Source organism: Mus musculus, chromosome 5 (genome assembly GCF_000001635.26).
Source record: "Mus musculus strain C57BL/6J chromosome 5, GRCm38.p6 C57BL/6J".
In the NCBI taxonomy this organism is placed as follows: domain Eukaryota; kingdom Metazoa; phylum Chordata; class Mammalia; order Rodentia; family Muridae; genus Mus; species Mus musculus.
This window is the reverse complement of record NC_000071.6, coordinates 53,263,958-53,282,760: the sequence shown is the minus strand read 5'-3', so window position 1 is coordinate 53,282,760 and position 18,803 is coordinate 53,263,958. Positions and strand designations below refer to the sequence as shown.

The 18,803-nt window shown below is 47.3% G+C and overlaps 1 protein-coding gene and 1 long non-coding RNA gene across 2 annotated transcripts; one reads left to right on the top strand and one right to left on the bottom strand.

Moving 5' to 3' along the window:
* Positions 1-4,220: 4,220 nt before the first annotated feature.
* Positions 4,221-15,655, bottom strand: Smim20 (small integral membrane protein 20). Its single transcript, NM_001145433.1, has 3 exons — positions 15,403-15,655; positions 5,562-5,618; positions 4,221-4,864 (listed from the first exon to the last, which is right to left on the bottom strand). Exons 1-3 carry the CDS (start codon positions 15,515-15,517, stop codon positions 4,827-4,829), a joined length of 210 nt encoding a protein of 69 aa, NP_001138905.1. The 5' UTR covers positions 15,518-15,655; the 3' UTR covers positions 4,221-4,826.
* Positions 15,634-18,584, top strand: Gm40303. Its single transcript, XR_868423.2, has 2 exons — positions 15,634-16,973; positions 18,315-18,584. It is a non-coding gene; the product is annotated as a predicted gene, 40303 (long non-coding RNA).
* The last annotated feature ends 219 nt before the right edge of the window (positions 18,585-18,803 follow it).

The following is an 18,803-nucleotide window of genomic DNA, read 5'->3' as shown; positions in this document are numbered from 1 at the left end:
TCCTCTCTCTCTTCTTTCCTTTTCCTCTTTCCCTTCCTCTTTATCTTCCCTGCCCCACCCATACATCTCATGACTCAGGGGCTACCACACACTTGCTATATAACAGGCAAGACCTTGAGCTTCTGATCCTCTTGCGCTGGAATTGCAGATGTGGGCTGGATGCAGATGTGTGCTGGATGCAGATGTGGGCTGGATGCAGATGTGGGCTAGCACACCCACCCTTTCGTAGTACGGGGAATTGAACACAGGGCCTCAAGTATGTCAAGCAAGCACTCTGACTGACAAGTGAACGACGGCCCTAGCTCCTTGTCTTATTTCTAACTCACGTTCTCCTGGGGACCTTTGCAAAATGTAATGAAACTAGCTGCAGTAGAAATAAAACAGATCCATGACGCAAGATGCCAGCCAGCGTCTTCGTCAAGTGACTCTAAATGCTTTTGTATCTTTCTCTCATGTCTGTTGATCATTCTGGGTAGGAAAGAACAGCCCAACAACACTGCTAACCACGATCTATGATTAGGGCTGCTCTAGAGAGAGCAGCCTGGCTTTGTTTTGAAGTCTTCAGGAAACTTCCTGCTTAAGTTTCTTCATGCCTCCTACTAAATCAAATGAAAAAAAAAAATCTGCCTGGCATTTAAAGGTGGGCACCCCATGTCCTTACTACCACTCCATTCTTCCAGGTAACCATCTCTCAGTATCGATGGAGTGCCCACTGTGCATCGAGCTGACAGGTGGGAGAATGCAGTGGTGCACCAGACTCGTAAAGCCCATAATGTAATGATCCCCAAACACTGCTGTATCTAAAACAAGGCCACCATTGTCGTCCAGAGCTCCGTCCACACCATAGCTCCATCCCTTGCCACAAGTCAGAATTCTAGGTACTTCTCAAGACTAGTTTTTTAGCACTGTAAAAAAGTATAAGGTTTTTTAAAAAGGTATTTTTAATATATTAATCTGTATGATTTTACTTCATCTCTATTAACTATAAATGAGTTTTCAGTTGAATACATATCATGTATGCCATGCCTCATCTTGAATGAAGGCTCTAACATACAGTCTAAGACCAAAACTAAAGTGAGAAGAAAATGGCGTGAGAAGGGGATGAGGTCACCATAGTGACCATGGACATGCCGCACATTCACAGGCACTTCTTTTAAAGTTTTATTTCTGTGTGAGCACATATCACATGGGTGTTCACCACATTCATGACTGGTGCTCTCAGAGGGCATGAGATACCCTGGACTGGATTTAGAGGGTCGTGAGTGTGTGGTGCTGGGAATCAAACTATTGGTTCCCTTAACCTGAGCCCTCTCCCCAGTATCCATAGGCAGTTCTTGAAGAGCAGAGCCCCAGTGTCTGAGCTTCTTATCAGCCAAAGGGAATGGTCCTGTTACACACTTCAGTGTTCCCAGGCTGAAATTTGCAACTGCTCAGCGGTATTGCTATTTCTGGCTGTGGGCTTACAAATGTACCCACAGGAGGTACCGTTGGGCATTTGAATGGCTGGATGGAGCTTTCTTTATCCCAGTAACAGCAAGTATGCTTTCAGTTCCTCCCCTCCTGTTACAACCTCTTCCAACACAGCAAAACAGGTCCAGGACAACTAACCAGCCAGGGCAACAGATGAGATTCCACTACACAGTCCTCGAAAGGTTTGACTGAGGAGCAAGAACTCAAAACCTCCCTTGAAAACATTTCTGCTTCCATGCCCTCGTGCGAATGCAGAGATAATAATAAAAGAGACCCAAGGCAGAGAAACGTGAGAATGCAAAGGTCTTCTGTTGGGACAGATATTCACAAGTACTTATATGTGGTGCATGTATACGAAAGATATGTGGGTACATGTCAGTATGGATGGAAGCCATTCGGGGGCCAGCTGCCCTGCTCTCTCCTTGCCACCGAATGTCTGAGACAGGGTCTCTCGTTGAACCTGGAGCTTGACCGGCAGTCAGCGATCCTCGGTGGTTTTTCTGTCTCTTCCCCTCAGTGCTGGGGTTTCAGGTGCTTGTGGCCATGTCAGCTTTTTATGTGGTTGCTGGGGATTTGAACTCAGGTCTTCGTGCTTACATAAAGTGATCTTACCCACTAAACTGTTTTCCCAGAAACTACTTTATGTTTTAAAAAATAAAATTTTCTCATACAACATTCTATTAATCTACATAATCATAATTGACACTTTTAAAGTAATATAATTCTTGTTTTTTTAAGAATGTAGTAATACAGTGCATTTTTCTATAGGTATAATTTGCATGAACACAATGTGGAGCTTTAAAAAAATGTGTCATGTTTGTGCGTGCATGCAGAGGGCAAAGCGGGATCTTGGGTAACCCCACCGCTGCTCTCCTGCTTACAGCCTTGAGACAGTGTGTTTTAAAAAGTGTAAAGCTATCCAGAGATCAAAAGGTTTAAGATGTAATGGTCTGATTTTCCCCTAAAGGGGAAGTCTCTATCCCAGAAAGGTGACAGACAGTAGAAGTGTTGTCGTTCAAAGCACTTGGGAAATGATTACCCTCCCCAGGAAATCACCAAATTAGAACCCGATGTATCTAGTCAATAGCAGACCTGTTTCCTAAATGCACCTAAGCTGCCTCTTATAAGGAAAGTGCTTCAATCACTGTCCTTGGGAGAGGGGGGCACACTAGGACTCCTGGATTGTGAGGCCCTCTGTCTATCCTCACTAGGGCACCTCTCGCCACTCATGGGGCAGGCATGGGCAGCCCTCTGCAGGCTTGTCTGAGACACAGAACACTCCTGCTACAAGCGTCAAGGTGACTGAGGATAGGAAGCCCTTGTATCATTGCAAAAAGGTAGACTGAAGACAAGGGGAGGTAGGTCCCAGGACAAAGATCTGACTCAGGAGAGTCTGCTGCCACAGTCCTTCAGCCCAGAAGATGTACATGCCTCAGTCATCAGGCTCCATGGAGCATTTGCACGATTTGACTTTAAATTACATAACTTCTTGGTGCCCCCTCCAAGGAAAACAGTAGGCAAATGCACAACTAATTAGTCAGCTCCCTCTATTGGGTTGTTAACTGAACGTCAATTCTATATTAGGCAATGTCTCCCCAAAATGATGACTTTGGTTTTAGAACTATCAATCTCATTCCCGTTTGCCAGTCATTACATAATTGAGCCAGCAGTGTGTTAAGAGAATGCCAAGTTGACAATTATGAAATTCTGCCACCAAGCACCTCGTGAAAACACAGGCTGCAGAAACACAAGGCTTTCTGCTGAGAACAGTACCAAGTCGTGTAGCCTCCTGAGGCAAAAGTAGGCAGGGTACCAGAAGTGAGAAGTGAGAAGTGAGAGGGATCAAAGGAAAAGGGGAGTCGTAGGGAGGAGGGGAAGGCAGAAGACAGACACAGAAGGAACCAAAGACAAGGAAGCAAGGGAGGGAGAAAGTAAGCCCAGCAAGAGGAAACTGGGTCTTAGCATCACTGCCGCGACTCCTGGCGGGGAACCCGGTGGGCGACGGGCACTCCAGTAACAGCTGTGTTGGCTATTCTTGGTTGTCAACTTGATTTTATCCGGAAATAACTAAAACCCAAGTGCTTGGGTACACCTGTGAGGGATTTTTCTTAACTGAACCACGTGAACTGGGAGTCCCACCTTTAATCGGGATCTTTTGAGGTGGTAAGATCCACCTTTTGTCTGGGCCACACCTTTTGGTGGAGGCCTATACGAAAAACATGCAAGGAAGTGTGTGCTCTCTGCCTGCTTGCCGTTGCTCTCACGGGGATTACAGACGACTTTTTCGGGATTCTGGTAGATACTAAAGTCCAGCCTTTTGGACTGAACAACTATTGGATTCTTGGACTTTCCATTGATAAGACAGGCATGGTTGGATTAGGTGAACCACAGCCTGTAAGTCACTGATGTAAATCATATTCATCTCATCAGTTCTGTTTCTCTGGAGAACCTAATGCCACAGCTGCCACAAGAAGTGTGCCGCTCACCTTGTCTACAAATAGCTATTACTACACGGATATCTACTCAAATAGAATCTAGACAATAGCACTACTTCTACTTCTTCACATCAGAATTCAATTTACAAAAAAATTCTACTGGGCAGTGACAGGTGGATCTCTGGGAGTTCAAGGCTTGACTGGTCTGACAGACCCTGTCTCAAAAAACAAAATCCAAAGCCAACAAACACCACCCATCCAAATAAAACAAACATATACACACACAAAATATAAAAACAGTACACACCAGCAAACTAAGAGAAACCATTTTAATACCTGCAGCCTCACGCAGGAGTCTACTGTGTGTGGTATAGTCTAGTGTGACTCGCTCCCTATTCACTTCCACACACAGTGACTTTCAATGAGATGGTTAAGCTGAGCAGTGTATATTCTTAAACAGTGCCAAGGATCCTGTCTTCAAACAGTTTTATCAACTGAAACATCCTCCAAGAGCCCTGCGAGGCAGCTTGGCAAGGCCATTTGCACTGAAATCGCTTATTCAGAAGGTGTCAGAGCAGCCACGGACCTTGAGCCCACAGGTTGCTTGTGTTCACATCACAGCTTGGAAGTGATAAAGACTGCAGGAGCAGCAGATCTTCCACAAACAGCCTTGCAGGCTGGCTCTGCTCCTGCAAAGTCAATGGAGCCGCAAGGCACTTCCTAATGGTGGCATCTGTTCAGGTTCTCCAGGGAGTTAAGGGAAGCACTGTCTTTGCACACAGTCTCTATCACAAGGGGTCTGGCTAGCAGCATGAGAGTTCCCTCTCCATGCCATGCTGCCACAGTGAGGCATCTATTGTCCCCACTGCGGAGTGCACAGGATAAAGACGTCCACTTTCCTCATCAGACTTGCTGACAGCCTCATTTCCTGCCAAATGGATCAGACCACACTTTCAACCCTATGGAAAGAAACACAAATACCCTATCAGGATTCATTGCTAAATGACTGAACACACCCCCTTGATCCCAAACAAACAAGATGATGTGGAAATTGAGCCATGCAATTTCCATGTGGCTGAGACATTGAAATGGGTGAGTGCAGCCACTGGAACCCTGCAACGAGGCAGCCATGGCAGCTATGAGGTATCCTTTTAAAGGCTTAGGAACTCTTCCCTGCTAGGAAGAAATGGATCTAGCCTAGGACCACCAGACTGCAGGAGTTTGGTTAATAAGCTAGAAAATCTCTCGTACTCAGCCAACTTGTATCATTTTAAAGGAACATCCCACACGTCCCTGAAGGGAGCTTTGAGAACTTCTCTAGGAAACTGAACCTTAGTGCTCACCCTCACACACGGTCTGCCAGTGAGGGAGGTATTTACAGGGGTGCTCAGTATGGGAGTCTGCAAAGCAGATGATCTGTTGCATACTTGATTCCATTTTATGTCCACTTACCAAGGACAAACGAGGGGCCCAGGAAGCTTGTAAAAAGTACTAGGCACTGAAATATTAGCATGAAGTCTTAGATAGCCCTGACAAGAGAGGAACTATCATAAAATAATGAACAGTATCAGGTTCCAGGGAGAAGAACCACCCACTCCACAGCAAAGTACTCATCCACGTGCCCCGGAAGGGATTGTCTGAGCGTTTTCAGTTTACCTGGCGGTTGCACATCTTCCTGGACAATACCAGCTCGATTTACAGCCTGCTCCTTCTCTGAGAAACACAACAGAACAAATAATTACTCTTTAGAAAGGAGATGTGGGCATTTTGCTTCTATTTATATGGGCTAATTACAAGCATATTTAGGAGTGTGATTCAATTCAGGGACGTCATTACTTAAAGCTTTTAGGTTATAGAAGCTAGATCCTAGATGTAAAAAGAGCCACACTTCAAACAAAAAGATCCCAACCAACATCTTTTTCCTGTGATCTCAGCATTTTGGAAAGGACACAACACAACAGAAAGAACTGTTTCAAAGAGCTGGTGGGTGTGACATTACAAGAGGAGAGCTGCCGCAAAGAAGGGACAGGCACAATTATCAGAAAAACGGTGGCTAAAAACACTCCACTCAAGGACTGGACTCCAAGCTAAATATGCTATGTTTTTGATAGGAAATAGAGCAGAAAATTAATCTTTGGGTGGGTGGCTTTGGTTTGGATAATTGAAGCTTCCCTAATTGATTGCAGGTGCTGTGCCAATTAGTGAGCTTGCTGTAGCTGCAGCAGCTAAGCCTGGCACTTTGGAGATGCACAACAGGCAGAGGCCAAGAGAAATCAAGCATTTTATGAGTGTGGGCTTCGAGTTCTCCGTCACATCTTTCTAAGTGGTTTGGAAGAAACCCGAAGCCTGTGACAACAAAGAATTATTATCTTAAGTGTCTTGACAAATGATGGCTTTGTAGAAGGAAGACTTGGCGCCAAGTTTGTTGACTCCTAAGTTGCAGTGATTAAATGCAGTAATCAGACCTTTGTTTTAATAGATCGACTGGTTCTTTATAGCCACTCTCAGCTCTTATTTGCTATTAGGCCAGTCTGTCTGTCTACTTTCACAGGCTTGCTGCGAGTACAAGAAACGGTTCCACCAACTCTGATAGTTACCAAATTAGCTTGAAACTGGCGTCGGAACAGAAAGTCAATCCTAAATGACTTACCTGGTAGTGTTATCAATACTAACTTTATTGGGTGATGGGGACTGTGGGAATCTTGATGTCTAATTCTAAGACAGGCACAGTGGGCCACCTATTCCCAGTGGCCTAGTGGGTTCTCACTGCCTCTTTCTAACTAGCAGGTAAATGGCACACAGATGTTCCGGACCTGCAGAAGCCAACAGACCGTCTCCAAGTCAAGGGAACAATGACACCTAACAGCACAGGTGTTCTCATTCTGGAAGACATCACATTCTGCAGACCTGAGCCCTACGATTGTCGACAGGGAAGTCTCAAAGTATAGATGTCTCAAATTTGCGCTTGGTGCCCAGCCAGCAAAACATCACACTGGCATGAGTCTTGCCAGGAACAAAAATAGATTTTTCCAGACCTAAGATATCGCTAATATTGTGAAAGCAGAAAGAGGTAAAGTTTGAAAAATAATTGTTATGAGGCATTCTAGATGCACAGACAAAAGAAACTTGTACCAAACCCGTTCTCTAAGAAGCAGGTACCACTGCAGAGCCCAAGATTCTGGCAGGCTGCCAGGAATCCCTGGGAGGAAGCTGCTAGCTGGGTGGCAGGGACAGAATGCCTAATTGTGCTCCAACCTCTCATCATGCAGTGGAGAACCCTGTGAGGGAGGAATCCCTGTCTTGCCACCTTCTTGCTAATTGCTAACGAGGCTGGACAGGCTGGAGATTTGTTCTAAGTAGGCTATAATCTCTTCATAATCTGGGTCCTGATACAGCCACCTCAGTGGCTTGGCCTGGACAGGCAAGCTAAACTAGTTCCTGAAGAGTGGTAATCGGTATTAGCTCCTATCTAAATCCACCCGGTTCTCTGATCCATTAATGTTTTAATAAATACTCTGAGGCCAGGGAAGTCTTATGGAAATTCAGAAGACCACACAAAGACACTTCATTTGAGAATGCCTGCTAATGGGAACCTGCTAATGGGAAAACAGAAACCAGTCTCTCAGGATTTAGCACGCTCTTCTTGATGAAGCTGACAGGTTTCTATTTCATTGTCACTGGAGGAACAGCAAATATCTATGACCCAGGAGGAGGGTTTAGCTACGTGAACAAATAAGCTAATTACTGACTTCAGTTGTAAGCAAGTTTCCATGTAAAACGCCTAAAATCCAACTGTGGGGCCAGAGTTAGAAAATTCCCCACTCCAGTATCCCGGCAAGCTCAACTCTGCCCCCTGGTGCTAAGGCTCAGATCTGATTTGTAGTTTTAATAGAGGATAGTTCTCTCTAGTCAAAGGGCCATGGAACGTTATTAAAGCTGTTTATACATGCTGGTAGGCTGACTTGCAATGGGAGATAAACCAGTTGTGCAACTAGGTGCTGTATTTAACCCTGACCATCACACAAATGCAGACTCCCAAGTGCTTTTCCGAGGACACTCTAATGAAGCGCCAGCAGGAAAGCCTGCAGAGAAAAGCCAGGCCTCATCGACTTCCCCATCTCCTTCCACACTCAGCAGTCGAAGAGACGGCAAGTCACAACCTGGCGTAATTGGGACAAATGGTAGCCTTTGGATATGGTCTCTGTACCAGGCAGCTGTGCTGTATCAATAGTAAATTTGTTGAATTCTGAAGTACACTGTGATTAGGCAAAACAATGTCCTTATTCTTAGCAAAACCCGGCCCAAGTACTTAGGAATAAAGGCTCATAATGTCTTCAACCCACTTTCAAATGGCTCACCCAATAATGGTGATGACTGCAGTCTAGCGAGTATGGGAGGAAAGCAAACGCAGTGGTTGTTAGCCACCAGCAAATCCAGGTGAAGGGCACAGGGGTCTGTGCTTCTATCCTTGGATCTTTTCTGTCACTTGAGCTTTCTCTTAATTAAAAAAAAAAAAAAGTGCAACTGCAAAAGAGCCAGCTAAGAAAGTCCTATAACACATGACCATTCCAGGATGGCTGCTTCAAGCATCTCCCTGTTTAAAAATAGCTGGTCAGGCTTAAGTACTTCCCTGGCAGTCCCATTTGGTGCTGCTGACTAGGCTCTGCAGTCCGTTTACAGGAGACTCCTGAACCCAAAATGCGCGGGAGCAGCCGGGAACCACAAACACCAAGTGGGAAACAGTGACCAAGGATACAAATTGGTCATAAATCCAAGAGGACACAGGGACAGAATGGTGACTGAAACTCAGACTGAGGAGAACACACAGCTGTAGCAGCAGGTGTGAAACAGTTGGCAGGGGGTGGGGGCACTGGACATGGAACAGCAGGTAGGAAGCAGCTGGCAGGGGGTGGGGGGCACTGGACATGGAACAGCAGGTAGGAAGCAGCTGACAGGGGGTGGGGGGCACTGGACATGGAACAGCAGGTAGGAAGCAGCTGACAGGGGGTGGGGGGCACTGGACATGGAACAGCAGGTGAGAAGCAGCTGACAGGGGACAGAGCAGCAGTGTGAAACAGTTGGCTGAGACCAAAGGTACCATCTCAGAGTAGGCAGTGAGGGAACTGTCGGTGTGGGCCACACCACTGCTGCAGCTCACCCAAGCTGGAACTAGTGGCCATTTCAGTCACTGTCTTTGCACCGTAAACACGCCTGCATACTCATCCAAACCTGGCTGGATCCAGAGAGCTGTGAGATACCAGTTAGGAAACAGGACTCCAGCCTGTCTCTGCACTCTGCTCGATTACACGGTGAATGGTGTGAAGAGCATATTCTAAGCACCTGGCATGTAATAGGGAAAATGCCCTTACACGAAAGGCATTCTGCACATCAAGTGATTTCTGGTAATCTTGTTCTATCAGATAGATATACAACACAGTTTCAATTGGGGGCAGCAAGGGACAGGCGAGAAGCGAGAGAATCAGGTCTCCTCCAGTTACCCAAGGAACCAGTTACCCGCTGTCCTGCAACCTCAGTCTCTTACAGGCACCCTGACAGGGCATTAAGTGGACAAGGTCGGGGAGTCAGGGTCTAGTGTCCACCCAGCAATAAACATGCAGTGACACTGGACAAGGCAGCCAAATGTCAGGAATGAATGAGCTCTGGGATTTCTGGTAAAACAACAACAACAAACCTGATGATTTTGTAGTTCTCTGTATCAGACTAAACCTAGGAAAGATCAAGATAAAAACAAAAGCAAGCAAACAAACAAAAACCCCTGCTCTTACTCTATCCTACTTCCTACTAAAGAGCCAGACTCCAATTGCTTGTAGGATGTAAAGGCTTCAAGGTATGGTCCACTAAGTTCTCAGACGAACCCTACCTGCAACAGGAAGAAAGGGGAAAAGCAACTCCTGGGCTCCCCCCAGAAGCACAACAGAACTGTACCCAAGCTGCTGGTTTCAGACCATCGGGCCCCAAGGCTAACTGCTACCTCCCCAAGAGTTAAAACAGGATGTGAGCTATCATGGATGGATTGACCTTGTACTCACTCCACTGAACAACTGTAACTCAAGTCAGTGAGAGAGCTAAAGAGCATGCTGAATGTCAAAAGGAAGTGCACCGAGACACACTTGTCACAGTGGCCTGCTGCGTAGCTATCACTAGACTGTCTTTTGCCCAGTTGGACAGTGGGGGCTTCCTTCTCATTCCTGCTGCCTACTGGAGATTATCCTACTGAAGCAGAAATCATGGGACCTGCTCAGCCCTATACTCTCTGCCCAGCCCTAACTCGCCACACGCAGGCTGGCCTGAAGGACCTGACACTTTAACTCTACATGGCTTGGGTCCCTAAGAACCGTAGTCCACTCTCTGGAACAATCAAATCTGAACGAATAACAAATGTACACCATATCCAGAGATCCATCCCATAATTAGCCTCCAAACGATGACACCATTGGATATACTAGCAAGCGTTGGCTGAAAGGACCCTGATATAGCTGTCTCTTGTGAGACTAGGCCGGGGCCTAGCAAACACAGAAGTGGATGCTCACAGTCAGCTATTGGAATGAGCACAGGGCCCCCAATGGAGGAGCTAGAGAAAGTACCCAAGGAGCTAAAGGGATCTGCAACCCTATAGGTGGAACAACATTATGAACTAACCAGTACCCCGGAGCTCTTGACTCTAGCTGCATATGTATCAAAAGATGGCCTAGTCGGCCATCAGTGGAAAGAGAGGCCCATTGGACACACAAACTTTATATGCCCCAGTACAGGGGAATGCCAGGGCCAAAAAATGGGAATGGGTGGGGAGGGAAGTGGGGGGGGGGGGGAGGGTATGGGGGACTTTTGGGATAGCATTCTAAATGTAATTGAGGAAAATACGTAATAATAAAAAATATTTTAAAAAATGTACATGGGGCAGTCAGAGGCAAGGAGTTAAGAAGCAACTGAGAGGCAGAAGCAAACCAACAGCTCAGGTGGAAGGACAGTCACAGATGGACTGTCCACCTCGGGACAGATGAGGACCACCTCTCCCTGGGCTACTGAATCACTAGTTATATTAATACAAAGTCCTTCTCCTAAGCATTCCATCTGATTTTATTCCCCCTAACTGAAAGTGGCTGGATCCTCCCTGACATCCTGCGGTTCTTCCCTTCTACCATGCAGCATCCAGGAATCAAACTGGGGTGATCAGGCCTGGCAGCAAGTGGCTGATGAGCCGTCTTGTCAGCCTCCTCAGAGGCAGGAAAAGCTAAAGAACCCTGGGCAGTTAGTAGATAACACTTGGGCAGCGCCCTTCACTTACAGAGGGTTTGCCATCCTGTGTCAGACAACAGAAGCTGTGGCCTACTCTGCTCATGACTCGACATGCCAGGGTCACATGTTCCTGCATCCACATCTGCCCTTTCTCTAGCGCTGGGGAAACCGGTGCCTTTACTCTGCCCAAGGCCGCATTTGCCTGGGCTCAGGAGCCCACGTTACCTCCTCTCTCCAGCACCTCAGTCTCCTGGACTCTCCTGGTGTTCCCATGGCTCCCAGCCTAAACTAAAAGCAAGATTCTATTCTTCCTAGTCCCTCAGCCTGCTTCAAGGGTGGCCATGCTCCTACCAACAGACATGTACATTTAACAGACTGCTCACTTGCTCTTTAATCTGGTGCAATCTTCTTGCTCACTTTCAAACCACTGACAGCATTAACCAGGTTTATTTTTGTCATCGCCTTTGCAAGTCTAACGGATACTTTCATTTATCTCTACAATTCCCCAACAACCTAACTGGAGGCCACACCCCTTCCACGAAGAGCTGTCTTCTCGATGCTCTTAACTTTAAGCCTCTCTGTGTCCACTCCCTCTGAGGCTCCTTTGAGGGCCTTTCCTCGCCGACCACTTCTCAGCCCTTCACATGCTGGTGCTCTTCTAAGCACTCACTATGTCTTCCTATCTTGGATCACTGGCAGAAGCCCCAATGCACACTGCACGCACCTGCTCCAGCTCCAGACTGCGTATTGTCTGCCTCTAGACAACCATCAGAGGCGCAGTGGTCCTCAACCCTCAACCTATTCATCCGCATCCCTCAAACTCCTGCCTTCCAATTGGTTGCCACCATCACTAGGACCACCTTCTAAGTTGCTGCAGTCAGGGAGATGGTAGCCATTCTTCCTCACTCTGGGGGCTTGCGGTGGTTTGAGTAAGAATGACCCCCCCCCCCATAGGCTCATATATTTAAGTGCCTGGTCACCAGGGGTGGCACTATTTGAAAGAATTAGGAGATGCAGCCTGGTTGGGAAAAGTGTAGCACACACCTCCAAGAAGTGTGTCATTAGGGGATGGCACTGGGGTTTCAAAAGCCCAAGCCAGGCTCGGTGGCTTTCTCTTCCTGCTGCCTACAGATGCAGATGTACAACTCTTAGCTACTTCTCCAACACTGGCCGCATCTGCCTGTGTGCTGCCATGTTCTCTGCCATGAGAAAAATGAACTGGGTCTCTGAAATTGTCATCAAGCTCTAATTAAATGCTTTCTTTTAAAAGAGTTGCCATGGCCATGGTATCTCTGTACAGAACACTGAGGCAAGGTGCATCAGTCACAAGTCTTTGTGCACCAGTCTCCCAGTCCCTAAAGTATTCTGGTACAGGCTGGGCACCATCTCCTGATGCCAAAAAACAATAGTGCTTTTCAATACCAATCTTTCTTTCCTTCAGGTCCCTCTTCCCCACAGTGGGACCGAAGCTGGTGCACAGTGGATCCAGTCACCTTGCTAAAATACTTCAATAACCTCCACTGGCTGGACTTTGAGGATAGCAGTGGGTAACTGCAGAGTTTTAATTAAGCAAGCCAGATGACTGCCCTCAAAGGACGAATGGCAGGACCAGTGCCAACGATCCAGAGGGTTCCACATTTCCTAACAAACCAAAACAGGTTCCCATTACAAATTCTCACCAGAGAAGTAGTACCAGGTATATCTCAGAAAGACCTCAACTGGGGCCAGAGAGACAGCTCAGCCAGTAAAGCACTTGCCACGCAAGCCCAGTGTCCTAAATCCAACCCCCACAGACCACGCTAAAGTAGGGGAGTAAGAAATGATTCCAGAGAGTTGTCCTCTGATCTCACCACACATAAGCTGCCGTATGTGCACCCCTCAACAACACACATTTCTTCTAAGCTTTAGAAAAAAAATGCACACAAGAGAAGCATGGGGGGCATATGGGAAAGATGAAGAGCAGGCAAATAAAGAAAAACAGTGATGTTAGTGACTACAGGTGCAGGGGACGCACGGGCTAAAACACTACCCAAAATGCACAGGGCCAGGACAGAATGAGGTGGCAGGGGACGAGGCCCAGGCCAGCCCAGGGCTGCCCCACATCTAAACTGCACCAGGCACAAGTGACAGCTAAAATGCAGGCTCTGAGTATAAGGAAGGAAAGCGGTTAAATACTATAAATACTGGAAACGGAATGGGCTCCCAGCTCCTGAGCACACACTGAGCTAGCTGGGCATGCTTCCTGCCGGCCTAAGGCACACACCTGCTTGTATCTCACTCCTCACCAAGACCTCCTTTTAAAAGTGTTTTTTTTTGTTTTTTTTTTTTTTTTTGGTACAATTCCTAATATGAGACTATACTTCACTTAATTCACCCTAAACTTACAAATTCAGTTCAGTAAACACCATCACCACAGCGGGGGGAACAGGCAAGGCTCAGAGTGAGGAAATACCTGCCTACATGTTATCCAGCTAACAGCCACCACAAAGGGTTATGACGAGCACTAAATGTCTTAGCAGAGTTGAAGCACTTGGAAGGATGAAAAAAACAAAACAAAACAAAAAAAACCCACCAAAACCAAAACTTCTGATAAAAATTAGCTGTTCAGTATTATTTACTTTTTAAAAAATTTTAGTTATAACCTTTGGTTAAAGTTGGTCGAATTAATTAAAATAAGCTAAAAGGCAAGCAGGTGTAGACAGTCTTAGAGCCTGACCTGCCCGCCTAAAGCAACATGGTCAGCCAAAGACTGGGGAGTATTCCTGGAAGACATGCAGGGTAACCGGCTGACTAAGAGCAGGGTAGCCTTCACAGTGTGATGCTTCTGTGCACTGTGGGAAATTTATCCTGGATCCTATCTAGTACAATGGCTTACTCTCACCTCCCCTTTTCTTCCTTAGCTGTGACAAGCAAAACACCTCCAGATAGCACAGTGGCTGAGAACCACACCCCTGTCTTCTTCAGAACTGGGATTTTTCTAAAGGGAACCTCCAACAGACCAAGTCTCAACTCCAACTCTAGAAGCTGTAATAAAATAGCCTGTGGCAGGGATCCATCCAGGATGGAGACAAATTCTGCAGGACCTTACACAAGCCCACATTCCTTCCACACGTGGCGCATGCAGGAAGGCTTGAAGGCAGGAAGCACAGAGACCATCTTAGTCTGAGCTGATGAAAAGAAGCTGTCAGGGGATTCATGTGTGTACTTTAAAATGCTTTGCCTCCAGAAACCAAGTGTTATGGCGCTGGAGATGGTCAGAACATTTACATGAGGCTTGAAATCGCCAAGCTTCAGCCTCAGCTAATATTCCCCGGGGGCTGGGCTGGCCCTCTTCCATCTTCAAGATGATTCAGGTTTCCTGGAGAACAAAATGATCCTCTAATGCCTCATCTCTCCTCGCTGACAGATGGTTTCAGATGTATCAAAGTGCTAATCCTTGCTGAGGTATAGGTCTCCAGGAAGGAGTGTGGCTTTTAGAATGATAGGACCTGAATGATTAAGGAGGAAAATGACTCCCCGGACACTCGCCATTGTCATGTGAGCAGCCAGCTTAAAAATGAAGGAAACCAGCAGAATCTAAAAAAAAAAAAAACGATTTGAGGAAAAACTCAGAACCCAGGTTAACAGTTTAGCTTTGAAATATTTCCGCTCCAAGACATCTTAGGGATTGGCAATGATGCACCATAAAAACACCTTTCAACTCAGAATGATCAAAGCTCTCCACTATAGCACCATCTCAGCCTGGGTGGATGGAGCGGGGCTCTGCGGACAGACGCCTGGGTTGGAACATTTCCCTCACCACTTACTAGCTGTGTGACCTCCATCTGTAAAATGGGTAGCATCTACCCCAAGGGAAGCCCGTGCAAATTCAACGACTCGGTATATGCTTAACCCAAAACATTAAATCTTCAGTATATCAGTATATACTGTGTGTGAACTAGTGTTAGTGTTGACCTGCTGTGTGTAGGCTGCTTTCATACACATCACCTCTGTGACCCCTAAGATGCTCACAGTTTTGTTGCTGATCCTGCAAAAGATATGTAGAGCCTCAACATTGAAGGTCAGAGGTGGGGCCCCTTGTCCGTGGTCACCGGGCTGCACTGGGCGAGCCTGGAACCCGGGTAGCCTCACTCCCAAGTCCACATCCTTCCTCAGCACTCCTTGAACAGATAGGGTAGGGGCTTAAGGGCTTCGGGGTAGCGCTGGGAGCAGCCACTGCGCGGGGTCAGAGGTCACTCACGGTATTCCTCCAGCCGCATAAGGGGCCGGAAGTAGATGGGATAGAAGGCGGCGCCGACCATGGAGATGAAGCCTCCGAATATGAGCGCGGTGCGCAGGTTCCGGGCCGCTGCCATGGAGAGAAAGGGGGCAGCAGAGCCGGCGAAGGCCCCCGCACGTTTGGAAACTCGATTCCCGGCCTCAAGGTCGCGACCCAGCTCGGAAGAGGCGGAGCAGAGCTCGCTTCCGGGATCGGAGTGCAGGGAGGAGCCTCTGAGCTCGGAGGCGGGGCCTGGGCGCCTCTTAGTGGGGCGGGGTCATCCGAGGAAGGGCGCGGCATAAGGCGGGGCCTCAAACCAAGACCCGCCTCCTCGCCCTCCGGCTGCCATCGTGGAGGCCGAGACACTGGTGGCTTGTGCTGACTTGTATTTGGCTACACTCCTTTCTCGTGCCCTCTTTTTGACCTCTTACTGGCCCCGGGTCTGGGTCCTTCCTTCTCTGCTCCAATTACCACCTTCTGTCTTACTCTTCTGTTCCCAACAACTCTTTCTTACCCTTCCCCCTCATTAATGTGACATTTGGTGACTGGTGAGGCTAGAAGCCTCTGAAAGACTGGGCCTCCCTCTTTGAAAGCTGTGTGTGGGCATGAGCCACAAAGGAGCAAATCACCTGGTTCGAATGGTTTGCAAGGTATTTGCAAAATTAGTCACTGAGTCTTCTGACCCAAGACAGCCTTTCCTGGAGGGTGTTTGAGCACAGTAAGTGATCTAACTTTGATCCCTTGTCCTCTTTGCTCTCCATATTGTGTGTGCTGGGTTATGGGGGGAATTATACAGGGGTTTCAGAAAGTAGACAGGGATTCCCAAAACTAATCGAGGGCTGCAAACAAAAACTATTAAAATCTAGGAACAGCACAGAGTCAGTGGCAGGTCCCTAGGGCTCTGGCTCTTTGCCTGGGGCACAGCCTCTGAAGACTGACACCTGTTCCCTCATCCCGCCATGCTTGTGGGGATTGCTTTCCCCCACCTCTGCACCTGTTCTCCTTTACAGAGCCTGAGTCAGAAGATATGATCTCCTCAGGGGGCTGGGCAGCTAAGACCAACATTCCTTGGGCCTTCGCTCAATCCCTTAGAAATAGAAATGACACCAGTAGCGAGTCTGGGCTGCACAGAAGGTATTTATCTTGACCCCAGCAACATTATTTAGTCCAGAGAAGATCTGCAATCTCTCAGAAATGATGTGGTGAACACAGGTCTTTTCCTCTGTAGTTTTGTAGTCGAATCAAGATTCCATCTACCTCTGACTCTAGCAGCATATAAATCAGTCGTTCAATCTGTCAGCAGATTTATGGACTATCTGGCTAGGCCCCCCGAACAGCAGGCAAAGTGCTAAGGGGGACACGAGATGAATGAGACATGACCTCTGCACTCCAGGATCCTACCACGGAACAAATACATGAAACGATAACTAATCCCGGATGCCGCCTGTTGCCGATGACTGATGCAGTCCCACGGGCAACCGAAGTACAGGGAGGAAGACAAATGACTGTGCAGTAAGATGGCTGCTCCTCAGGCCCCCTCAGGAACTTGTTAGGTAAGGAGACAAGGCTGCACAGCAAAGAGGGAACGTGTGATACATGAATTAAACACAGGAAGGAAGATTCCCCAATAGTGTACGCTTGTTATCTTAGCAGTAGACGATCCATCTTCAAATGTCTTTGGGGAGTAGCTCCTCCCCCACTCTTGATAGACAAGTGGATCCCCTCCAGTCCTCACCCTGCTTCTCACAGTCCCTGACAGTTAAGCCCGTCCCCAAGCTGACCAAGGTTCTTGCATTGTGGATTGGTTGGCCTAGGACCTGAACCAATGAAGTTGCATCTGCCTAGCCATGTGTCTTAGTCAGGGTTTCTATTCCTGCACAAACATCATGACCAAGAAGCAAGTTGTGGAGGAAAGGGTTTATTCAGCTTACACTTCCATACTGCTGTTGGGGAGGAAATGGTTTATTCAGCTTATACTTCCATGTTGCTGTTCATCACCAAAGGAAGTCAGGACTGGAACTCAAGCAGGTCAGGAAGCAGGAGCTGATGCAGAGGCCATGGAGGGATGTTCTTACTGGCTTGCTTCCCCTGGCTTGCTCAGCCTGCTCTCTTATAGAACCCAAAGACTACCAGCCAAGGAATGGTCCCACCCACAAGGGGCCCTTCCCCCTTGATCACTAATTGAGCAAATGCCCCACAGCTGAATCTCAGGGAGGCATTTCCTCAACTGAAGCACCTTTCTCTGTGATAACTCCAGCTTGTGTCAAATTGACACACAAAACCAGCCAGTACACCATGTGACTCTATCTCTGCTCTACTGGACAACTGGGTTTGAAAATGAGAGAATGGGTTGCTGGAGGGACTGAGAATGGGATCAGACCTGCAAGAGAAATCAGATGTTGATTTTGAATTTGAACCAGGCTTACCCCAAAACAGCACAGTGGATGCCTAAAAATGAAAGTTTTATTTTTTGATCACTCAGGGAGGTGGCCAGTTCGGGATCTGAACCGTGGCCCCAAAGGGAGGTTGTACAACACTTTTAAAGAATGGGAACACGAAGCAAGAGGGAAGCTGGGGTGAGCTGCAGTATTATCCAATTGTCTTTTGACATGATGGGTTAAACGAGGTAGTACCCATTGGAAACTGGGCCTTATCCAGGCACCTGGCTTCAAGGTTCTTAATTCTTTCTCTTAGACATTAGGTCTGGAGCCCAAGGTCCTTAATTCCTCCTCCAAGACATTTAGTCCAGAGCTTAGAGTGATAAGAGGGACAAAGGAGCAAGTCAGCTGCATGTGGTTAATTAGGGCACAACAGGTAATTTGTTATGTATTTTTTACAACTTATGCATTTTGGTTTAGATAACAGTAATTTCTATATCCTTTACCGGTTAACAGACAGTTAAGAAAACATTTGGAGACGTGGGATAGGAGTTTGTTCCTAGTCCTGGGAACATGGACTTGTATGACCCTGCCAGCGAGATGGAGAAGTTGTCCTTGAGAGAGCTAGACTCAGACAACTGTCTCCTTACAAGTTGTCCCTGACATGTCTGGACTCAGACAACTGTTTACGACAGAAGCTGTTCTGCCGTTGGGAAGTCCCCAGCTGCCCTAGGGCCTGGGACCTTGAATTTAGCTTCTTCCTATGATTAAATGGAGTCTGAATAAGTGCCTAGACTAAGTTTCTTTTGTTTGTTCCCAGTGCCCTCCAGATTGCTGGTATGAGCCAATGAAGCCCCTGTTCACAGAAGCCAGCTTGTATTGAAGTCTTGTATGTGAGTGTGTGTGTGTGTGTGTGTGTGTGTGTGTGTGTGTGTGTGTGTGTGTAGAGGCAAAAGGAAAACCTCATTTATCATCCTCAGGGATGCCATCTACCTCTGTTGAGAC